The sequence below is a fragment of the Hydra vulgaris genome, chromosome 08 (assembly GCF_038396675.1).
Source record: "Hydra vulgaris chromosome 08, alternate assembly HydraT2T_AEP".
Lineage (NCBI taxonomy): Eukaryota > Metazoa > Cnidaria > Hydrozoa > Anthoathecata > Hydridae > Hydra > Hydra vulgaris.
Genome location: NC_088927.1, coordinates 57,982,052 through 58,005,955, shown reverse-complemented (window position 1 = coordinate 58,005,955; position 23,904 = coordinate 57,982,052). Strand labels below are relative to the sequence as shown.

At 28.6% G+C, this 23,904-nt stretch overlaps 1 protein-coding gene across 2 annotated transcripts in view; it reads left to right on the top strand.

Moving 5' to 3' along the window:
- Positions 1-10,618: 10,618 nt before the first annotated feature.
- Positions 10,619-23,904, top strand: part of LOC100200314 (intraflagellar transport protein 140 homolog) — a 68,980-nt gene continuing 55,694 nt past the window's right edge. For both annotated transcript variants that reach the window (XM_065804012.1, XM_065804011.1), the window contains exons 1-5: positions 10,619-10,797; positions 14,103-14,324; positions 14,503-14,633; positions 20,246-20,373; positions 22,349-22,521. In XM_065804012.1, coding sequence (XP_065660084.1) covers positions 10,654-10,797; positions 14,103-14,324; positions 14,503-14,633; positions 20,246-20,373; positions 22,349-22,521 — 798 coding nt within the window. In that variant the 5' untranslated portion in view covers positions 10,619-10,653. The remainder of the gene's footprint in view (positions 10,798-14,102; positions 14,325-14,502; positions 14,634-20,245; positions 20,374-22,348; positions 22,522-23,904) is intronic.

Here is a 23,904-nt window from a genome sequence, read left to right as displayed (position 1 = left end):
CTTGCACATTTATTGATAATTTTGCTACGGTACATGCACTTGTTTTACCCGGACAAGTTCCAGCATTCTAAGACCCTGATTTGAAAATGCTACCTAGTAGTCTACCAAAGACATTGGTACATAGTACCTACCTAGTAGTCTATTAGTAGTCTACAAGGTAAGTAGTCTACTAGATAGGTACATAGTCTACTAGGTAGGTACATAGATTGGTAGGTACATAGCTAGGTACTAGGTATATATAGGTATACAGTAGGTAGTTACATAGGTAGGTACTAGGTAGGTACATAGTGCCATCTACCTAGTAGTCTACTAGGTAGGTACATAGTACCTAACTAGTAGTCTACATCGGTACATAGTACCTACCTAGTAGTTTACCAAAGAAATTGATACATAGATCATTTATTGTAGCTGCTCATGATAATGGAGTGCGAAAAATATCTTACAATTCTTTTAATCTTATTTGGAAAATGTATTAGTCGAATGTACGGGTTCGAAAATCCAGGTCCGACCTTTGTTCTGTGTGTATATCAAATCAATTGAGCCTGGGGGTAATGTCGTGTTTAAATGACAAAGATCAGTTAATGCTATTAGAGTCATTTTCCAAGCATCTGATTCATGCAGAAAATGAAAGGAAGGAATACAAAAGGCAAGTTATAGGTTCTAAAAATAACGTTCCACCAAATCTAAAAATTGAAAGACATGAACCAAACTCGTTTGATGGATTTACACAATATTCGTTTGATTATGCACAACAGGTGTATAATCCATCAAATTCAGAACAAGTGGGTGCCTTATATCTTTTGACACCATATAAAGTTAGTATTTTCGGTATACAGTGTGATTCAATTTCGAAGCAAATGAATTACTAAATATCTGAGTGTGCTGTGACCGGTAAAGGAGCAAATCAGGTTGTTAGTTACTTACATGATTTTTTATTTGAGTACGGTTTGGGAGATTCGAATGTTTTCTTTCATGGTGACAATTGTTGTGCCCAGAATAAAAATAATATATTGATGAGTTACTTTGGATGGCGTATATTGACAAATCTACATCAGAATATTACAATGAGTTTCTTACCGGTTTGGCATACTAAATTTTAACCAGACCCAGCTTTGGGGTATTGAAGGCAAAATTTCGCTATTCAAACATTAAAAATCTTGATGAAATCACCAAAGTTGTGGTAGATTCGACACCAGCTTCAAAGTTTAATGAAGCAAAGCTTTAATATTCCCAGACAGGGCTGAGAAATTCATAGCTTTGGTTTTCGATTGACAATCGTTTTTTCGAGAAAAGAAATTTAAGATTATTCCGAATAAAAAGATGTATCATAAGTTTCACTTTAGCAATGAATTCCATGGAAAGGTCAGACTCTACCTGTCATCGTCTTCTTTAACTTATACTAAACATGATATTTGTTGTCAAATCTCGGACTTTCGTAAGAACGGCAGAATTATCTATACAACAGCATCAGACAATTTGTGGACAAAAATTCTAACGATTTACTATGCCCAAAACCTCAGACAAATGCAGTATCAATGGAAATAGGGTAGAACGATCTTCCATTGATACTGCATTTAAAATCACACTTTACTAGTGGAACGTCAGAAAAACCTTGTTCGTGCTCCACCAAAATGTGGATTTTGTGGGGATGTTGGACATAGAAATAGTAAAATAAGGGAAAAGTTTACCTGTCCAATACGAGTAACTAAACTTTCAACAAAAAAAATAAAAAAATAAAAATTTTTTTTTTTTTTAATTTTTTGTATTTTTTTTAATTTTAAAATTAAATATTATAAGTTAATGTTTTATTTTTATTACCAACTTTTATTATTTTGAAGGTTTTCTATGAAAATTATTAAAAAACATTATCAATAATTACATCAGTAATATTTTTATTGCATTCTGATTTAAAAAATAAACTTTTAAATTATGCCGCTTAATTTATTCCGTCAGTTTTGGCATGTTAAGAGCAAGCAAAGTTTAGATTTTTTCACTTGTTGGAATATTTTCATGATTAATGTTTTATTTTGCAGTCTAAGCATTGTAGAAAAGAGACATATGAAAAAAAAATTTAATTTTTAAGTAAGTTTGATGATTTGCTAGATAGTTATTAACTTAAATTGTATTTTTCGGAAAAATACCGAGTTTTATGTACCGCTATTTAAATAATATTAACTCGGCCAATTATTGGGCGATTTGAATAAAATTTGTCTTATTTTAAAGCTGTATTTCAAATCTGTATTTAAATCCTTTAATAGCTACAAAAACGCGATTTCCCATTTAAGGTGCACTCTTACAGATTTAGTCACATATAGCCCGTGCCTTAAATTTGTACTTTCGTCTGTAAACATTAATCGTTCCCAACATTCCGGTGTCTTGTCCTTTAAACTCTTACAAAATCTAATCCTAGCTTGTAAGTGTGCTGGAGTTAATTAAGGTTTTTAGTCTTGCAACAAGACCAAAGTCATAACACAACCTTCTCCTAATTGTTCTCGAACTAAAAGTAATACCCATATCTATCAGTGGTGAATTCAGCATTGGGCGTGGGAGATAGGGGGAAGCGAGCTGCCTCCCTCTCTCCGGCGCTTTTAAAACTTAAGTTTCTCATTACAAAATTTTGCGTTTATTTATACACAAAAAAAAAAGTAGGTAACAACAAAAAATTGTTTACATACCTGCTTTACAAATTAGCACGCATTCATAGTAGAAAACAAAACAGTGACATTTTGTTTAAAGATAATATCACTTATAATCATAATGATTTTTAACATAATTCGATGTATCAAAACTATTGTGACTGTACTATGACTGATGTTCATAAAACTGTAATAACTTAGCAAACGGTAAACAACTTTTTTTTAAAGGAGAAAAATAAAAACTTATAAATTAACTGAATTCAACATTTTGGAGCAATATAGATTTTTTTATGTGGTAAAAATGTTTTCGGCAAAAACCCGTCCTTTAGATGTTTTCACAATGCCTTATAGACGTCACAAGTCCGTATGATGTTCTTAAGACGTCCAACAACCGCTCTGTACCCGCTGGAAATGAAATCTCTCAGAAAAAAAATTGTATAAACTAGCATTAAAGTAATTTCTTACTTAATGCTTGTTTTCAGCAATATATATATTTTTAACGATAATTGTTAACCAAACTTGGTTAATAATTATCGTTTACCAAATTATTATTATTGCATTGATTTGTTATTTAAAAATATATTTACACTCTAACCCTAACACATTTACCTAACATCTAACCTAGCACATTAACCTCTAGTAAAATTTTTTTTGAAAGTCGCACCAGTGATAAATATATTCTTTCATAAATAAAAATAAATCAGAGATAACAATAACTTCAGGCTTTCATTAAAAAAACTCGTAATTTGTTTATTTGGCTATACGCAAATCATGCGTAAAATAAAAAGTGACAAATCCATAAATATATCCGAGTAAGAGGCGATGCAACGTCTATGAAACAATTGTTGAAAATGTTTGACAGTTGATTGATAACCGATATTGTTTCTTAACGTTCAATCAAATTTATACACTTGTTTAAACTTCCAGATTTATTAGAAAAGAAAGGCATATATACAACAGAGATGTGGGTGAAGACCAAATAAAACAAACTTTATTTATATTTTTAGTCAAGTTCATTACGTATGCTCCATATCAGTGGGTGCACAGTGTCTTTGTGTGTGTGCAGACAGTGTGTTCCAACTTGCATGTCGCTTTAATTCATACATGTGTTACTTTATTTCGTCCAATTTTTTTTAATAATTTATAAAGATATCAATAGCAGTTTATGTTATTTGTGTATGAGATATAAAAAAGTTTATTTTCTAGAAATTAATTTAAGAATAATAAATAAACAACAAATAATTTACAATTTAGGACATCTTTTGGTGTCTTTGTGGACGCTTAGTAAGGTAGTGCTATGTTTACTTTTTTTTGTTTGCCCGAATCAACGCTAAATGTTCTTTTACATTTTTCTTGTCTTCGAGCAGCTTTTTTTCACATGTTTATTGCGTTGTTCTTCCTATTTGCATTAACTTGACAACCCATGAACGCGAAGGAGTTTCATTTTTGATTCCGGCTAAAGTTTTAAAATTTGACCGGCGGCGTATATCAAATTGCTGCGTGTGCGTTGAAATCCTATAGATGCACATTGTATGAGCCATGCAGAAATTTTTTTCTTTTCATTCAGTGTTAAAACTGTCAATTTCCCATGATTTTTCACTACAGTAGTTTGAATCTATCTGAAATTGTGGTTTTTTTAATTTTATACCACTTTACAGCTTTGCATGCAACTTATTTTTCACATCAGTGGTGGCATTAAGTAACTTTTTTCGCTATATTCACTATATTTGTCAAGTTTTTTGTTGACTTTTTTTGTTTCAAGTAGAAGAAAATTAGAAGAAACTAGGACCAAATTAGGTGTGTTTGTGGACGAAATAAAAATGTGACACACTTAAATCGCTTAAAAAAAGGAAATAAAGTGACGTTACCCTATCATTTTAAAAATATCAAAGACATATATGTAACAATGCAAAAATTTTAAATCTTTTTATTTTTTAGTGAGTTATTCAATCTCTAATATTTTTTATGAAAAAAGATCTTTAAAAATAAGTTCCATTTGAGATAAATGCGGCCGTGTTGCATTTGAGATAAATGCATGTTGCATGTTAGATAAATGTTGTTGCATGTGAGATAAATGGCCGTGTTGCATTTGAGATAAATGCATGTTGCATGTTGCATGTGAGATAAATGTTGCATTTGAGATAAATGCGGCCGAGTTGCCGTGTTTGCGAAATGCGGTTCCATTTGAGATAAATGCGGCTTTAAAAATAAGTTCCATTTGAGATAAGTGGCCGTGGCGCAGTGGTTAGAGCGCTTGCTTTATAAGCAGGAGATCCAGGTTCGAAACGAGCTCTGGACAAATTTTCGCGTCACGGTAAGGAAGGAGGCGTGAACTTCCCGGTTAAATGCACTTCCGCGGTGCTCTGTGACAAGACCGTTAGGACTTCTTGGGGCACCTAAAAATAAAATTAAAAAAAAAAAAAAATAGTTATTGAAAATTAATTCTTATAAATTATAGCAATAAAGTAAAAACAATCAATCAAACCACTGATGTTGATACAACATTGATGTTGATGTTAATGCAACATTGATACGACATTGATAGAACATTGATTCGACATTGGTACGACATTAATATAATTATTCTAATACGCCATGGATTCAAATTTTTTCACTAAAAGAGTTACAAAAAGTTTTAAAGATCATACACAATTCATAGAAGGGCTATTGCTGCTAGATTAATCAAAAGCTTACCAAGAATTTCAAAAACGCAAACACCCTCTAAAATAAAGACATAAATTACTACCTGAGGGTACGATATGAGGTATAGTTTTCAACCTTCTAAGATATACTTACCACATCTTAAATAGTTTAAAATATATTACAAATTAATATCAGTCACATACGACAGATGATTAATTGTAATACAATTTGTAACAGTAATGTAAAAAATTGTTAAAAATTTTCCTACATAAAAGATATAATTTTCTACTGAGGCAATTTCATATATGCAACCCTAAGGTGTAAATTTCTACCATTTTTTTAGAATGCACAACTGAAAAAAAGACAACTTTAGGTGCTAACATTTCAAAAGAATAGATAATAGAGACTTCCATTGGAAGAATAGTGAAAGATATTATAAAAGTATTCAATTAAAGAACATAGTAAGAGTTTTGCAAATATTAATTTTAGAGTATCAATGTAATTGAATTAATAATTAGCAGCAGAGAACTTAGTTTTGCCTCTGTTGCCTCTGTTTTGCCTGGTTTTAGATTCGCCAGCAACTAAAATAGTTTGAAACAGTTACAGAGGAGAGATTGCGTTCAAGATTGTTCAAGGTTGTTCTATGTAATAAACTTTTGGTAAAAAATCTTATGGTAGTTAAAAGGGTCGAATTAACTTTGAAAATAGGAAAAAATGCCAAAAAGCAGAAAAAAAGATTTAGTTTAGCTCTTATTTAGTATTTTAAAAATATTAAAATTTTTGAAAACACTTTTTCATGTTTAAGTGATGTGTAAGAAACATTTAGAAAAATGGAAACTGGATTGATTAGAATGACTTTTGAATGGATTAAATAACTTGCCTTGGATGCCAAGAAGAGAGTGGCTATTAGATTTAAGATTAATTTAAGAGCTAAAGAAAATTTTCTTTACACACGGCTCCGCCTTATCCTTGGCCAAGGTAATAAAATTAGTCGCATATGAAAGAGATGAAATGTTAAGTTTCTCTAAGTTAATGATATTTTTAAACCCAGCAAAAACAAAATGTCCGCTGGATGTCCAAAGAATGTCCTACAAACTTGTGACATCCTTATGGCGTTGTATAGACATCCCAAGAAACGTCTGTGTCCACTGTGAAGGTTTTCTAAAAATCTGAGCCCAAATTACAAAATAAAATACATGGTTTATTATTTAAAAATATTAGATCTTGATATTAATCAATTTTTATTCAATGATAAAAATGAGTTTGTTTAAGGAGAGTAGTTCTGGAAAAAAAGAATAAAGAAATGATTACAATTTGAAATACAGCTCCTCAAAATAAAGAAAACCCTAGAGTAGAGTGAAGCTCAACTTGATCAAGTTTTAAAAACATTGGAAAACAACTTTAGAAACAACAAAAATTGAAAATTCTATGCATTCATATGGAAACAGATGCTTTTATTTATTTTTGTTGGTTTTATGAAACCAACAAAAAATTTCTGTCTGTTTTCAAAAGAATGCATAGAATTTTTAATTTTTAATTAGGAGACAAAAGACAATAATACAATATCTTTAATACAATGACCATCTCGAAAAAGATCAAAAAAGGAACCCCATTCAACCTTTAGATAGTTATATGTAGTACAATGATAAGATAAATCTGATGGAAAAAAGTGTGAAATAAAAGCTTATTAGATCATTGAATTTAAGATAATATATAAATTGAAAGCCTAATATATATCTTAAGCTAAGAACCACTGTAGACATCGAGTTAATGAAAAATGTCAACACTAAATTTTACAGACCCCTGTAAACTGCTGTTTCTCCGGTACCGTGTAAATGTTTATTATTTACGCCGTTGTGATGGCGGCTAATCGCTTGTATAAAAAATTATATCAAGACAGTTTTATTTTTTTATGTTATTATTATTTTATTGTTTTTACTGTTGTTCATTTTTTATTAGTAGTATTATTGCTTTTTTCAAAAATAATTTGATTTGATTTTAATGAGGTATTTACTTATGATTAGTTTCAAACAGTAGTTAATTGACCGTAAGATCAAATCAATATATTTCGATATAAATTATAATATTTCAAGGAAATTTCAAATAGTAAAATAACTAATATAAAAATAATTTTTCAGAATTAACTGATTAAATACTCAAAATTCAAAGTTTTCAATTTAAATATCAAAAACATACTGTTTTATACTTTAAAAATTAGAAAAACAACAACTTATTGAATGTCGTAGAACTTTTTGTTGAAGTTTTATTACTATTAGCAATAATCATGGTACAATGATCAATGGTTATTGTCAATCATTAGCCATAAATACCATAAGGATTGCTAATAAACATGAAACTTCATTAAAAAGTTCAATATCTTATTAAACTTAGATTTTCAATATTTTTAGGACATAATTAGTTTTAAAAGTTTATACTGCTTTTCTGGAACTTAATGACTTAAACTTAAATGAATCTTACATATACCAGTATAAGTTTTTTGATAAAATGATTTTCCATATTTTTTGTGGTTGTAAGGTTATGGCTAGGGTTGTATAGTGGATATTGGTAGAAAGAAGCAAAGAAACAAATTTTTTTTATGCTGAGAGACATTCTTTTACTGTCTGCCACTCTACAATAAATCAATTTTTTTAAATCTCTCTTCATAATCACTCAGTAATACATTCAAAAAAACTAATAATCATATAACAAAATAGTGTAAAGCCACCATACTATACCCTGATATACCTTTCTGGCCCTAATACTCATAACTTCTGTGTTTCTTAGTCTAACCAAATCTTATCTCTGACCCAAACTTGTGTTCAGTTTCTCCTCGTTCTCTTCTAGATGGTTCCTACCATGCAATGATTTCTAAAGATCTTTTATCTTGTACTTCTTCGAACTTACCCTATCATTGCACTTCATACTACTATCCTAAAGCTAACTGCGGTTCTTTTTCTTGATTTCTTTGTGATGATTTTCTTTGTGATGGTCCTTGGGCTGGTGTCTTTGGTCTCCCAGCTGATAAATGCACTTCCTATGTAACCTTCCAGACAGGTATAAAAGCTTTTGTACCTTTTCATTAGTTCTCAGTGGAATAAGGTTTGACTTATTCTCATAAGTCAAATCTTATTCCACTCCATGGGTTTTTTTCTTGAGCAGCTGCTATGTAATCAAAATTTTCTTTTTTTTTTTCAAAAGGACAACTCTCTTTAAGGTTATTTCTGTTGCTAAGCTCCATTATTTGCAGATCTGATTTTATTATCTTTCCTAAGGATAAGTCAGAACCAAGACTTTAGACCTGCTTTAGAGTTGGAGCCAGAGCTATCTGGAGCTGGTGATTTTACAAGAAGCTGAACTAAACCTGAAATATTGCATATGGAGCTGGCTTCAGTGTTGGCTTTGAGTTAGCTCGATCCTTATTATTTTTGATTATCAAAGTATGAGTATTTTTTGATATGAAAAAAAGTTTTATTTTAAATTAATCTGTTAATGATAATGGCATTTAAAGTTTTATGATTTCTAAATATAGCATTTTATAATATTTTGATATTGATATTATATATCTTGTAGCTTATAGATGGACTTACATAGAGATTTGAGGAAAGCATTAGGCAGCCTGCAAAGAGCTAGTTACAGTTGTTTGATCAGTAGTTGTTAAGTACAAAAATGAAGTTACAAACTGTTTTAATGTCGATCCAAAATGTCTTTGTAACCAATTCAAACAGAAACAAATAGCAAATGAAATTGTGAGTTTGCTGGAAGTCAATATTTTTGACACTGTGCCACTGCAATAGCCTGGTCACTAGCGATGATTTTCAGAATATCACTGGTTGAAGGCAGACTCCCTTACCTATGGAAGCTATCAAATGTGACTCCTATATTTAAAAATGGAAGCCAAATAAAATGCTTGAACTACAGGCCAGTTTCTCTCACATCGGTACCCTGTAAGGTGATGAAAAGATGGAAAGAGAATCATGAAACATTGTCTTAAAAATAGGCTCTTCACGAAATCTCAACATAGTATTTTCGAAGACACGGCTGTACAACTAATTTCCTAGAGGCATATGACATCTTAATGGAAGCATCATTTCGTTGTCATCATAGCAGTGTTTGGTGCTGCACTACCTCATTAGAGTTTACAACTAAAACTTTATACCTATAATATGGTTTTCCTTTTTAAATTTTGATTCATGAATAAACAAATTCAAATTCAAATATAGATTGGCTGTAAAATACTTGATTCTCACCTGATGCACGAAGGATTTTCCTATTTTAAAAGTTATATTTGAGCTGATGCATATACAGTTGTTTTTTGTTTATATTCAAAAAAGTGTTAGTCTTTTTTTAGAAATAATTTTGATCAAGTTATTTTTTGTAAATTTCATAGGGACAATCACACTTTTAAATGAAAATTCAAGTGATAAAAATTTCTAGATGAAATTTTAAATGATGAAGAACAAGAGAAGTAATTACATCAGGGTACAAACAATGAAGAAATTGCAACAGCTTGGCAAGAAAATCTAACATTTTTACCAAAATTGAGCTGACGTGCTGTGATGAAGAAGTCAAGTTCGATGGAGAAGAAGTCAAGTTCGATGGAGAAGAAGTCAAGTTCGATGGAGAAGAAGTCAAGTTTGAAAAAGAACTTGATAAAAAAGAAAAAAGGAGTAGTGTGACCAAAATTAATTTTTTAGATAAAAATATTTTTTATACAAATTTCATGAATGATTGTAAAGTTAGGAAATTGAATTTTTAAAAGCAAAAAAAAATTGAATGATTAAAAGAAAATCAGCTTTTAAAGGAAATTTAAGAATATCCAAAATAGATACAGAGGTGTGCAGATTAGTCACTTGTATGCGTGTCTCACAGAAAAGTGTGTAGGCTATTTTCTTCACTTGAGTTTGTATCAAGCAATCTGCATTCTTGACTCAACTTGATGTTTTGAATAATATTTTATTTTTTGATTTGTTTTACGCGGAGCCGCTCTAGCGCTGGTGCTGAAGCCAAATATTTTATAAGGGCTTGGAGCCAGAGCCAATTTTCAGACTTCTGCTGAAGACTTCTGGCTCCAATTCCCAGAGTATAACTATTTGCAAAAAACTTCTGATGGTTGTATATATATATATATATATATATATATATATATATATATATATATATATATATATATATATATATATATATATATATATATATATATATCTATATATATATCTATATATATATATATATATATATATATATATATATATATATATATATATATATATATATATATATATATATATATATATGTGTATATATATATTAGCAAGATTAGCATTAAAAATAATTTATTGTTTAGATTACTACAATAGTTTTAATAGTACAAAGTATGGCTGTTTATTTTGATTATAAAATTTTACCACATTATGAAGACAGCCATTGCAGCCTTACGTCTTGGCATAGTAACTTTCCTCTGCTTGCTGTTGGATTTGTTAGAGATTCCACGGGGTATGTGGCACTTTATTTAGATGAGGTTTGTAATATTTTTATAGTTGTTTAGCTTTAAATTAGATAACGGGAAGGAATTTTAGAGAATCAAAATAAGTTTGAAAAATTATTTTAAAATTTTATTACTATGCATTATGATAATAAATTAATTAACAAAAATGGTTAAAAAAAACAAATAAAAAGAATAATTATGAAGTGGAAGTGTATTTTAAGTTTGTATCAAATTCCATGGAGTAATACAGTAAATTGTTTTCTGTGTTAGGCAACCTTTTCAGGATTGTTTTTTTGAGTTAAATAGTGCCACATATAATTTTTTTTTATTGTTGTTTAAATTTATTCATTATCAGGTTGTTAGCCAGCCTAATGGCACTACATATAACGCAAAATTCCCAATTGGTTTAAAATTCCCCAAGGTTCAAAAAATCACAGTAAAAAAAACCATTATCAGGCTCAGGTTAAGGGTGTTACGTTAGACTTGTAGAAAACGTGATTAAAATGCACAACAAAGAAATGAATTAAGTTGATTGAGAATGTTTTTTTTTTTTAATGTGAAAAAAAAGCGTTGTCGTTAACAAGCAAAATCATTCATATATAATTTTTTAATTGACGTCAGTTATTTTTTATTTAAGATCTTTTAATGTTTAATAAATTATTTTTTTTTATTTTTTCTTATTATTTAAAAACTCTTTATTTACATATTTACTGTTTATCTTAAGTTCAGGAAAGATACAAAAATCTTTGCTTATACTTCAAAATAAGTTATTAAGGTTTTTTCATAAGGGAATTAAAAATACTTTTGGTAAACTAAATTTGCTAGTAAAGTATTATCAAAAAAGTTAAAAACAAAACTTGCATTGAAACTTACCATTTATGTTATATTTGTTATATTTACAACATAAAAGAGGATAATTAAATCTGCATAAATTTTTATAATTTTTTTAAAATTTTATTTAAAAATGCAAAAGTTTCATTTACAAAAACCAAATTTATAAATACTAAAGTTAATTTTTTTTTTTTAATTTACAAATACAAAATTTACTAGATATTAAAATTTACTGCACAAGGACAGCAAATAAATTTAATCAGCGTTAAATTATTTGCTGACTTTGTGCAGTAAACAAATCTCACTCTGACCCTTAGATCCCTTTGCTGTTTGTTTAAATTATTTCTAAAATAGCATATTGCAGCATTAGTTCTAGTAACTAACATATTCACCAGAAATAGGCAAGCCAAGCAAGTTTCTCCTCTAAAAGCTATCGAGCTATCGATTAAAATCAATTTTTTTACTTATCACTGATGTCGTTTTAAACCCTTAAATATCATATTCAATGCAATTTTAAATCACTATAAATTTATTTGAAATTTGCACATAAAAATTTATAATATAAAATGAACTAAAATATGAGTATCTGTAAAAGAGTTTATAATATTTTTTCAAAAAGTATTTTTAAGTTTTTATTTTCAAAATACTTAAGTATGGGAAGTTGTTTTTCCTAAGGCCAGATTTTTTCAATGCCCAAATTCAAGGTCTTAGATTTGTCTAAAGTAGTGAAACTGATATGATTACATCTCTATACTAATTACTTTGTATTAGTATAAGTTTATTGACTTAAACTGTAAAAGTTTGTCGTAGAAGGGTTAAAAAATTAGTGGCCTTAGGTACAATAAGTTTTTTTTTAATTGTACATAGGGCCAATAGGTATTGTATCTAAGGCAGCTCTCTGAATTTAGTTTTAACTCCATAATAAATTGACAACAAAGATAGACACATAAATATGATTAAAAATTTATTTAATCTTAAATTGTTTTCAACAAATTTATCTAGTGTTACTTAACTGCAACATAAATATTTAACTAAACTGACTAATTGTTCTGAGCAAAATTGAAAAATAAGTCTACGGGTAAATTGGTAGTCCCAAAACAATTGCAAAAATTCTTCACCAAACAATATTCAACAATGATACCAATTAAATTCTTTATGCACATAAAGCCCAAGGTGCAAGCAAACTATATGGCCCTAGGTACAAGAAATGATAGTCTTATAAAAAATTTCAGCTATTAATGAACCCTGATTGAGAAGAAACTTATTGAACAATGCATTTAGTACTTAAGTAGCAAAAAATATAATATACAAAAACATATAGAAACGTCTAGAAAAGCATTTCCTCTAGGATTGTAAAACAATATAAGATACCAACAGCAAAAATTTACTTTAGATTATCAAAAGGTATTTCCAATGATAACTTGTTGTAGCAACACTCTCTGAGAATCAAAATATGATAAAAAAATAAATATTTTTAAAACTAATCACCTTAATGAAAAGCATTACTTAAAACTTTAACGTTTTCAAATAAAATGGGGTTGCCCTAGGTAAAAGAGACCTAAGGTACACAAACTTCCCTTATTTAAAAGTATATAAATTAAAAAACTTTCCATACAATATATTGTTTTTTTACTTTTATAATATAAAAATGAAAATAAATATAAAAGAAGACAATATATGTATATAATCATTTAAACTTTTTAAAACTGTATTTAATAGTGATATACATAACTAAAATAAATCAAAGTATCAAAATCATTCATTCAAAGTTTAACTGCAAATGATTTTCATTCTCCTTTCCTCTCTACTATATCACACAAAGAAAAGATGCTACATAAATATGATAATGCTCAAGAAGATTGCTAAGAATAAAACAAGTTAAGTTTTTATTTTAGCTTTTTAAACTTGCCCGTCACTAGCCCACAAAGCCTAAATTTTCAATATTGGAAAAACCCTGTTCAAGATTTTCAAGAAAGGTTAACACTCTGATATATGTGTATTGAAGATGTTTTATTAACACTGGCAAGTAACATTTTTGTTGTTGCCTTGATGACCATTTAAATTATTTAAATAAAGAGTTTTAACCCTCAAAGTTAGGATTGGCATTAGGCAATGCCATCCTAATGCTGACCTAAAAGTGTTTGAGGTTGTTAAAAAATTGCTGACCTTGTTTCTATGTTTTAATAAATAATCAGGTCTCAAAGGGTTGGACTTTATGGTAATTTTTTTTTTTCATTACCTAAAAAGTTTGATTAAGGGTCCTTCATAAATTACGCCTCGCAATTTTTGATCATTTTTGACCTCTGGCCTTTTGTCACAACATGGTAACTCTTTAGTAAAAAGTCTCATATAAGTTAACTCAAAACCACTAACCCCTTCTCAAGATTGTGATAATTTTTTGACTAAATTTAGCAATTGATTCTTTAATTGTATTAACATATATTTTTTTAAAATAGTGTTTTAGGAAAATGAAATTGATTATTGATTTAAAACATTAAATTTAAAAGGGTGAACACATTGAGAATTCAAAAATTGAAAGAGAATTTGCAGTCAGTAAACTTTCATGGCATCCACATCGCAAAATTCTTGCAAGCGGATGGAAAAATGGTTGTCTTATTATTTGGAATGAGCACACCAAAGAATGGAATGAAGCTCCAAAGTTTCATTTAACCGAGATTACTTGTATATGGTGGAATCGAACAGGATCTAGACTCATTACATCAGACCAGGTGTGTTTTAATACTTTTCAATATTATGTGTTTATTAAGTCCACAAAATCTACATTTGTCCACACTTAAATAATGTCCTCACAATGTCCACATTAATTTCAAAACTTTTTTAAAATTTTAAAAAAATTTTTAAATTAAGGTTATTCTTCTTCTTACTTTTATTTTCAAATTAATGTAGACTGGTTTAGTGTGTGTTTGGAAAATTGATCAGCGAGGCAAGTTTCAACAGTCTCCCATGTTTAAAAATGAGCTACGATCTAGCGTCGTTAGTGGTGTACTAAAAGTATCTGTAGGTTTGGATGTTTCAATGTAAGTTAAAAGCTTTTTTATTTATTAGTAACATTTGGTTTGAATAACTTATATAATTTTTTTGTTGAGATTATTATTTGCTTGTTTACGTCCATAGTGGCAGTTTAAACTGAAACACTTATTTTATATATGTGTTAAACATAGGGGCACAATTAACCTATAGTTTATTTTTAGAATAAAATTTTTTTGAAAATTTTTACCATAAAATATAGGAATAAGCTCTGACATTTTTTGCCAACTTAAAAGTCTTTTAGATCAGCAGTTAGTTAATTAGACCCTAATTCTGAGGGCTGATATACGTAACAGTAATGGGCTTAATGTAAAAACTTTTTTATGTTTACAACAGAATAAAACACTTGCTATTTATTGCTTTTTCTTTTGGATGAAAATTTATTTAATTGCTTTTTTTTTGTCAAAACTCAAAATTCCAGTAACTCTTAAACAATTTTTGAGTTATCCTTTATTAGTATTTTGTATTAAGAACAAAATATCAATAAAATAAAAAAGTTTAAACATTTCTTTTAAAACTGGTTTACACTTCCTTACTCCAGTAGACTTAAAAATTTCCAGGAGATTTAAAGTTTTCAAATTCGCTCCAGATATGGCAGCAGTATTCCATACAAGAACAGATTTGAAATTTATATAGATAAAGTATAGAATCTGGAGTAAGAAAGTGTTGAGCACAGGTGCAGTCTTAGCAGATGCTGGTTTTGTAATGGATTTGATAAATGGTGTCCAAGAAAGATCAGAAGTAAGAGTTAATCCAAGAAGATGCGGGGTAGATGACTCATCGAGTACATTACTATTCATAAATATAGGAAAATGTAATGTATTGCGATAACGATTGGCTGAAAAAAATTGGGTTTTATCTGAATTAAAGTTTACCAGCCACTGTGAACCCCATGCTGGAGCAGAAGTGAAATCCTTTTCAAGCTCAAATGCTACCTGGAAAACCTGGAAATAGCATGAATCCCAGGGAAAACCTGGAAAACTCAGGAAATTTTTTTTTTTAAATTAGGTAATACTCAGGGAAATTTTTTTTCCCATTTTTATAAAATAGTTATTCATCAAATTATTTACAATAGTTTAAACTAGTTAAAATTCATAATGTATATTATTAGTAATTTTTTATAAGATTGTACAATTTATTTTAAATTTGGTTTGGTTTAATCTCACAATGGTGTTTGAGACTGTTGTCACTCTTTTGAAAAATAAAATAAAAAATATTATCTCAAAATAACTTCATAGAAACATTGAAATAAAAAATCTAGAAAGAGACATCCTTTTCTGATAACCCCTTTCCTTTTCCTTGTGCTTTTTTTCCCTTTTTATCTTGACCACAACCCTATTTGCGTGATGTCCTTTATGGATGGACCCTAAATAAAATAGAATGAAAATGTATTATATTCAATTTTACAATTTGTAATCATTTTATCTATAAATATATAATATGGTTGTAAGAAGAACGCATTTTTTTAGAGTTATAGTAATAAATAAAATGGATCAAACATTTTTTTCAAATGATTGGCTTACTCACCCAGAGTATAAAGAATGGCCTGTAAAGACTAATGACAATAAATTTGCTAGATGTAGCAGTTGCTGCAAAACCTTTAACTTGTCAAATATGGGTGTTCAGGCAGTTAAGAGTCATAATGAAGGTAAAAAGCACCAAGTTAATGTTTTAGCTAAATTCAGTCACTTTTTTAAACCTGTTGTAAAAAATTTTACTATTACACCAACGGTACCCCTAGCAGTAGGTCAACTTTAGAACTTGTTGTTACTTCTAATGAAGAAACAAGATCTGGAATTAAATGGGCTCTAGCAACTGTTATGTATGGATTGTCAAATAATTTTTCTGCTAATATGAGCCAATAATTTACTAGTATGTTTCTATTACTAGTATGATAGTAAAGTTGCAAAAGGACTAACATTAGGAAGAACAAAAATAGGGTATATGATTAATTTTGGATTAGCACTATATTTTGAATAGTTACTTCTTGAAACCATCAAAAGTTCACCATATTATGTTGTCTCGCTTGATGAATGGTTCTGAGTGTACATCATGGAATTTAAAAAGTATTCTTAAGAGAGCATATCAAATATTGCATGATACTCCTGCTAGAAGAGATGATTATAGTAGTGTCACTGGGTCAAATCGCTATCCATTAAGTTTCTGTTCAACTAGATGGATTGAAGACCAAGTTGTTTCAGATCATTTAATTGAAACATGGGACAACATTGTAAAATTAATTAGATTTTGGGAAAAATTATCAAAGTTCAAACAGCCTTCCTCATTTGATAACAAATATTTTAACTTTATTCATTAAAACATCAGTAATTCAAAGTTGCAAAAAAGTTAGTGATTTAAAAAAAATTAGATCTCTATAAAAAAGATTATTTGCTACACAGGAAAGATATTGTTTTGCCGCTAAAGTTTCAATAAAAGGACTTTTAAAAAAGTATAAAATCACTCTTAATAAAGTAAAACAGTTTAGAAATGAATGTGTTTTATTTTTCACAAAAACCATGGGAAATCTGTTGAAATGCATCCCGCTAGACTATGCAATCATAGCAAATGCAAGTTGTTTTGAAGCAATCAAACTCAAAGCATCATCAATTGAGTTTAATCAAAATAAACTAAAAAGGTTGTTACATTATCTTGTTAGTTTAAAGATTATATCTGCAACACAAAGTGATAAAGTCATGCCTCAGTATTCTATACTTTTAAGAAATGACATGAAAATGAATATAGAAAAATTTCTTAATTTTGATAAAAAAATCACTCATTATATCTTCTTTTTTCATCAACTGGATACAGCCAAACATAAGGAACTTTCTTAAATTATCAAAATGATTTCAACTGTAAGTCATGGTCAAGCTTTTGTAGAAAGGGGTTTTAGCATAAACAAATCAATTCTAAATGAAAATATTCAGTCAGACTCAATAGTTTTGCATCACATTATAAGAGATCATATAGTTCTTAAAAAGTTCAAGCTGACACTATAAATATCACAAATGCATTAATGCTATCAGTTAAGTTAGCCAGACAACAGTACCAAATTAATTTAGCAGAGAAAATTATTTCAAGGAAAGAGTGTGAATCGAACCACCAAAGAGCAATCTTATTAGAAGAAATTAAAGAAGTAGAAAAAAAATAATTTACTTGTAACAGCATGTTGTATATTAAACGAAGATTTTATTCAATGAGTTGAAGATGCTAATAAAAATAATGATTTAACAAAACTTAAAAAAGCAACTGCTTTAAAAAGAAAATGTGACAAAACAGAAAAAGAAGCAATGGAGTTAGATTCAGTTTCAGAACTATTAAATGCAAAGAAGAAACTTATTGATAAAGTTTCTTACTAAAAACTGTTTTTTGTGTTCAATTTTAGAATTGATAAAAAATATTTGCATTGTTTCATTGTATTTAGTACATTTAGAATCTATTTAAGTTATTTATATATATATATGTATATATATATATTTATATTTTTATAAATATGTATAAATATATATATATATATATATATATATATATATATATATATATATATATATATATATATATATATATATGTATATATATATTTATATATATATATATATATTTAAAAATCACAGGCGAAACATAATCTGGTACAACCCACCTTTCAGTACCAATGTTGCAACAAAAACAGGCAGTCGTTTTTTTAAAATGGTAGACCTGTACTTACCGGTTGGTCACAAACTTCGTAAGATATTTAATTGAAATACCGTTAAAGTAAGCTACTCATGTATGCCAAACATTAAGTTCATCATTAATTCGCACAATCACAGGATATTGTACAGCCAAGGTAAAGATGAAGGAAAAACATGCAACTGTGTCAACAAATCCATCTGTCCCATGAACAATCAGTGCTTGTCAAAGAACATCGTTTATCAAGTGACCGTGTTGTCAAATAAACCCGACTACAAAGAAAAATTATATTTTCGCTTATGTGAAACTCCATTTAAATTTTGGTATGCTAACCATCTAAAATCTTTTAACATTAATAAATATAAAAATGATACCGAGTTGTCTAAAGAAATTTGGCACATAAAAGACAAAATGTTTACACCTTAATTAAGTGGAAAATTGTAAAACAATGCAATCCTTATAACACTTTGTCAAAAATTTGCAATCTTTGCCTATACGAAAAATTCCTTATTTTAACATATAAAGGTGATAACTTGTTAAATAAACGAATTGAGTTGATTTCAAAATGCAGACACAAGAATAAATTCCTCTTATCTTTTTTTGACATCAGTGATTAACTAATATTTTGTTTTTTCTTTGGTTGCCATCAAGTATGTCTTAGCGACGTTAAGATCCCACTACACAGTATTTTGTAATTTTTAGTGGTTTTTTTTGTTTTTGAATTTATATTCAATGGCTGATGATTGTCATATAGGCATGAAACTTAAAGTACCATAAAAAAAGTTGTTTTTTCTTTATTAATATATATGTATATATATATATATATATATATATATATATATATATATATATATATATATATATATATATATATATATATATATATATATATATATATATATATATATATATATATATAAATATACAGGGTTTTCCAGGTTTTCCTTGTCTAAATGCCAGGGATTCCGGAAATAATATGGAAAACTCAGGGAAAACCAGGGAAAACGTAGGTAATATAAAAAGCTAAACTCAGGGAAAAACATTATTTACTCAGGGAATACTCTGGGAAAACTCAGGGAAAAACTTTTAAAATTATAGTGGCAACCCGGAATCAAAAAGTGTTGGCTTCTTATCAAGACAACAATAAATTGTAGTACCATCAGCAAACAATCCCACCTTAAATGTGAGAATTTCTGGAAGATCGTTGATGTAAATTAAAAAGAGTATAGGGCCAAGGATAGAACCTTGTAAAGAGTAGAAATTTGTAATGCAAGTAAATTTGGATTGTTTTTATTGTATGCTACCTTATAAGTCACTTTCATAATCTTAAAAGCACAGTTAAACTTAAGTGGTTGCAGTAAATGCAGCAGTTGATAAAATACCTATGTTGGTCATAGGTAAATTTAAATTCCCTCTCTGTTTCAATGGAGTTGAACCCTAACATTGCATATACTGAAAGCTGAATAAATGCTGGATGGGTAGTGTTCTGTTTGAAAATTTATTACAATATTTACAAAGGTGAAGAAAGTTGCACTTATTATAGATAATTGCCAAACACATTGGAAAGTTATTATTCTAAAATCTAAGGAGCTCATTTTCTAACCATAGAATATAAAATCCAAATAATAGAGAAAAGAGTTTTATGCTTTATGAAATCTTATTGCAAATCTTAACTTTTGCAAAGATTGGTTTTAGCTAAGTCATCTCTTTCATACATGTCTACTTAATAAGAGATAGAACAAGTAAAAATACAAGTTGCAATTGCAGTTTTCATTAATTTTTGTAAAAAAAAAATTGTTGTGAACAAGTTTTTTGATATATCCAGTTCAATATATAAAATTAAATTTTGAATATGCTATTTTCGTTACTATTATTGTTATTATTATTATTATTGTGACCATGTTGCCAATTTATGATTATTAATGATATTTTTCAGAGATATTACGGCTGCTGCAAAAGCTGCAGTTAGTGGTAATAAAAATGCTCTCGATTTGTTTGACATGGAAAAGAGTTCAAATTTTAGTAATATTGAAGAAATACAGCTCTTTATTGCTACAAAAGATGGTATGATTGACATAAATGTTTTCAATTTATTTATAATTTTATAATTGTTGTTGTTATCTGTGTGCAATAAGAAAAATAAAATAATTTAGAAAACTAATTTTTTAAAATATTTCAAGGTATGTATTATTAAAAAGGCTTGTACATTATTCAGTTTGTGGATTATTCATAATCATATGCTTTTTATTAGGTTTTTTCTCTCAACATCTTCCTTCCAACAAGGCTGCAAGCAACCACTATTAGAGTTAGAAGTTACTGGAAGAAAAAAGATGAAGTTTATAGAGCAAGATAATGATTGACAGACGGCTTAAAAGACTGCAAGTTATAAGAATCAGGAAAGCTAAATAAAGGAAGCGAATTCCAAAGAATTGATGTTGGAGGAAAAAAACTAGATAAGAGTTTTTGGAGCACTTAGTAATAGTCACAAAAAAAGGATGAGACTTAATTAAATAACGAGTAACACAAGAATGAATTTTAGTAGATGGCACAAGAGATGCTAGCTCCTTAGAGCAGTGCCCATAATAGTATTTGTAGAAAAGAGGAATAGAAAGATAGTCTTAACCTCTCCACCTCTATCTAATGCACAATAAAACCTATTGGTTATTACTGTTGGCAAATCAGCTGTAGAATAAGAAGATCGTAATCCATATTGATGATCAGAATATAAGTTATTAGATTCAAGATGAGAGATCAAGTGTTTGTTAATTAAAAATTCAAAAACCTTGCTTATGATAGGAAGAAGACTAATCGGACGATAGTTAAACATCAACAACTCAACTGATCTTAACTCTTGATCAACAACTGAGTGTGTAACCAAGGTTTTTTGCTTTGTAAGTTGAAAGATATGCCATACTTTTTTAGTAAGCTCAACTTGATTTTTTACAGTCTCTGACTGTCATCCCAATATACTTTCTAATGATAGACTTTTGATTGAGATTCGAAGGAGAATTTTTGTCTCTCTAAAAAAAAACATGTTACTAAATACAAGGCTAAATGTAAAGTTTCGGTATGATAGATAATTAAAAAAATTGAACCTTGTTTGATATTGGGAGCCTGTTTGTCTGTCTGCTAAGCTTCAGATGGAGTTTCTATAACATCATCTATGTCATCATTACTGGATGAATGAAAAAATGTTGAAGCTAGAGTCTTTTTGCTTGCTCAATAATTTCTTTATTTGATAAGAACAATTAGGGGACATTCTCAGCCTTTCAAGAACTCACTTGACTCGTCATTCAGCAAAGTCTTATCCTTTTACTGTATCTGTCCCTGTATGCTCAAAAAACTTTTTCCCTGCACTTCAACTCTTTGAAACTTTCTCCCATCTTTATGTTTTCCTGACTCATACAATCTATAACTTTTCATGTCTGTCAACGTTTCATGTCTGTCAACGTTTTCCTAGATCTTTAAGTCTATTCTTTTTTTTCTTCTTCTAGTAACTCCCAACTTTATATTGGTTGCTTGCAGCCTGGTTAGGAGTAAATTAGATTAAGTTTTGAAAAAATGAGGACTCTCCTTTATTTGAAAACATTGTAACTCTTCTCTTATTAAAAAAAAGCACTAATTTTGAGGGTTTTTAATATATTTCAGTAGTTTCAGTTTTAATATTTTTTACATTCATACTCTTGCTATTCCGAGACCAAGATTCCATGATTCCAAGGTTCCATGATTCTATTAAAAATGACCAAGGTTTCCGAGGCGAGCAAGTTCTGAAAGTATATTCCAATGTTCTTAGATTTACACCACTGCAATTGATTTTTAATATTGCTTTCTTAATTAGGACTTTGATTGCAATAGCTTTAATTTGAGTGCATATACTGCAGTATCTTTTGATATATATTGCTCTTGTTGAATAAACTTGTTTGTTTATATTATTTTTTTATAATCGTATGATATTTTGAAAACACTTTTAATTCTCATTATTTCAAGTTTTTTTAAATTTTCAAATTAGCTGAACTTGTTTTATAAATTTTTATTATAGGTAATGTTTACTTCTTGGATGAAAAAGGAAAATGCAAGTCGTGTTTTAAAGTGGATTCTTCTATTTTATATTTACTATACTACGAGAATCAAGATGTTGTTGTTACAATTACTGATGCTTTGTTCCTGACTCAGCATTCATTAAAGGATGGAAACTACAAAGAAATATCTAAGGCAAACTTTGAATATTCAGTTTGTTATTTTTAATGTAAAGTTATAATTTAGAAAGTATAATTATTTAATCTAATGTATTTACTAAACTTTGTGAACTGTACTATTTTTATAAATAAGACTTCTGTTATATAATTTTGCTTATATTAAATAAATTTGCATGATTATTAGCATTGATTACATAAATAGCATGAATATTAGCATTGATTACATAGTTTTGCATATATTAAATAAGTTTGCATAAAAAAGAAGTATGTGTGCGGAAAAAAAGTAATCCTCAGAGATACTGAGAAAAAATAACGCAAAGTTGTAGAAGAATTGAAAAAATGTTATAAAATGTGGAAAAAAGTTTGAATATACATAAGACAGGCTCTTTTAAATGCTTGGTTAGATGCAAGGTAAAACAAGCTGTATATAGCAAAGAACTTTGAGATGTTTAGTTTAGAGGACAAAAAAAAAAGTAGTGTTTTGAGTTAAAAAGCAAGGAGTCAGGAAAAATTAAGATGCCTTTGAATAAGTCTGTATTAGAGTTAGATTAAAAAATACTTCAAGTGGAGTTAAAAACAATGAAAAAGGTTTTGAACCAGCAGAAGTTAACTAATGGTGAGTATATAAATATAGCTTGTAACCAAGTGAAATCACTTATTTAGAGGGTTCAGTAAAACAAGGCTTTTTGTACTTTTGATGTATTGGCTGAGTTAAAGGCTTCTAGAGATGTGGGTATCCAGTGGGTTTCAAAACTTTACAATCCAATTGTACAGGAAGGTAAAATCCTAACAGGTTGGATGAAAAGTTAAATTTTAACTATATAAAAATGGTAGAGATACACTATTTATCAGCAATGGTAGAGGTACACTATTTATCAATAATGGTAGAGATTACTATTTATCAACAATATACAAATTAGTTTTAGGCAAGGAAAAGGAAAAACAGATGTAATATTTATTGTTAAAGAAGTTCAAGAAAAATTTTTGAAGAATAGATCTAAGTATTTTTACTAAGTATTTTTACTAAGTTTTACTAAGTAAATTTTTGAGGAATAGTTTTACTTCATTATTGAAAAGACAGAATGGAAAAAATCAAGAATGAGCAAACAGAAAGTTCTTTAAAGTGGTCAGGTGAAATTGAAGCAAACTCTATTGTTTGTATTAAACTCTATTGTTTGTATTAAACTCTATTGTTTGTATTAAACTCTATTGTTTGTATTAAACTATTGTTTGTATTAAACTCAATTGTTTGTATTAAACTCTATTGTTTGTAAGCAATGTGCTTTTAATATTGTTAGTTTTGAGTTTAGAAAATGTGTATTTAATGAATAGAGGGAAAAATTCAAAAAAGAAATTTAAATCATTAGTGGTTGAAGTTTGAGTATGGGAATTTTTTAGT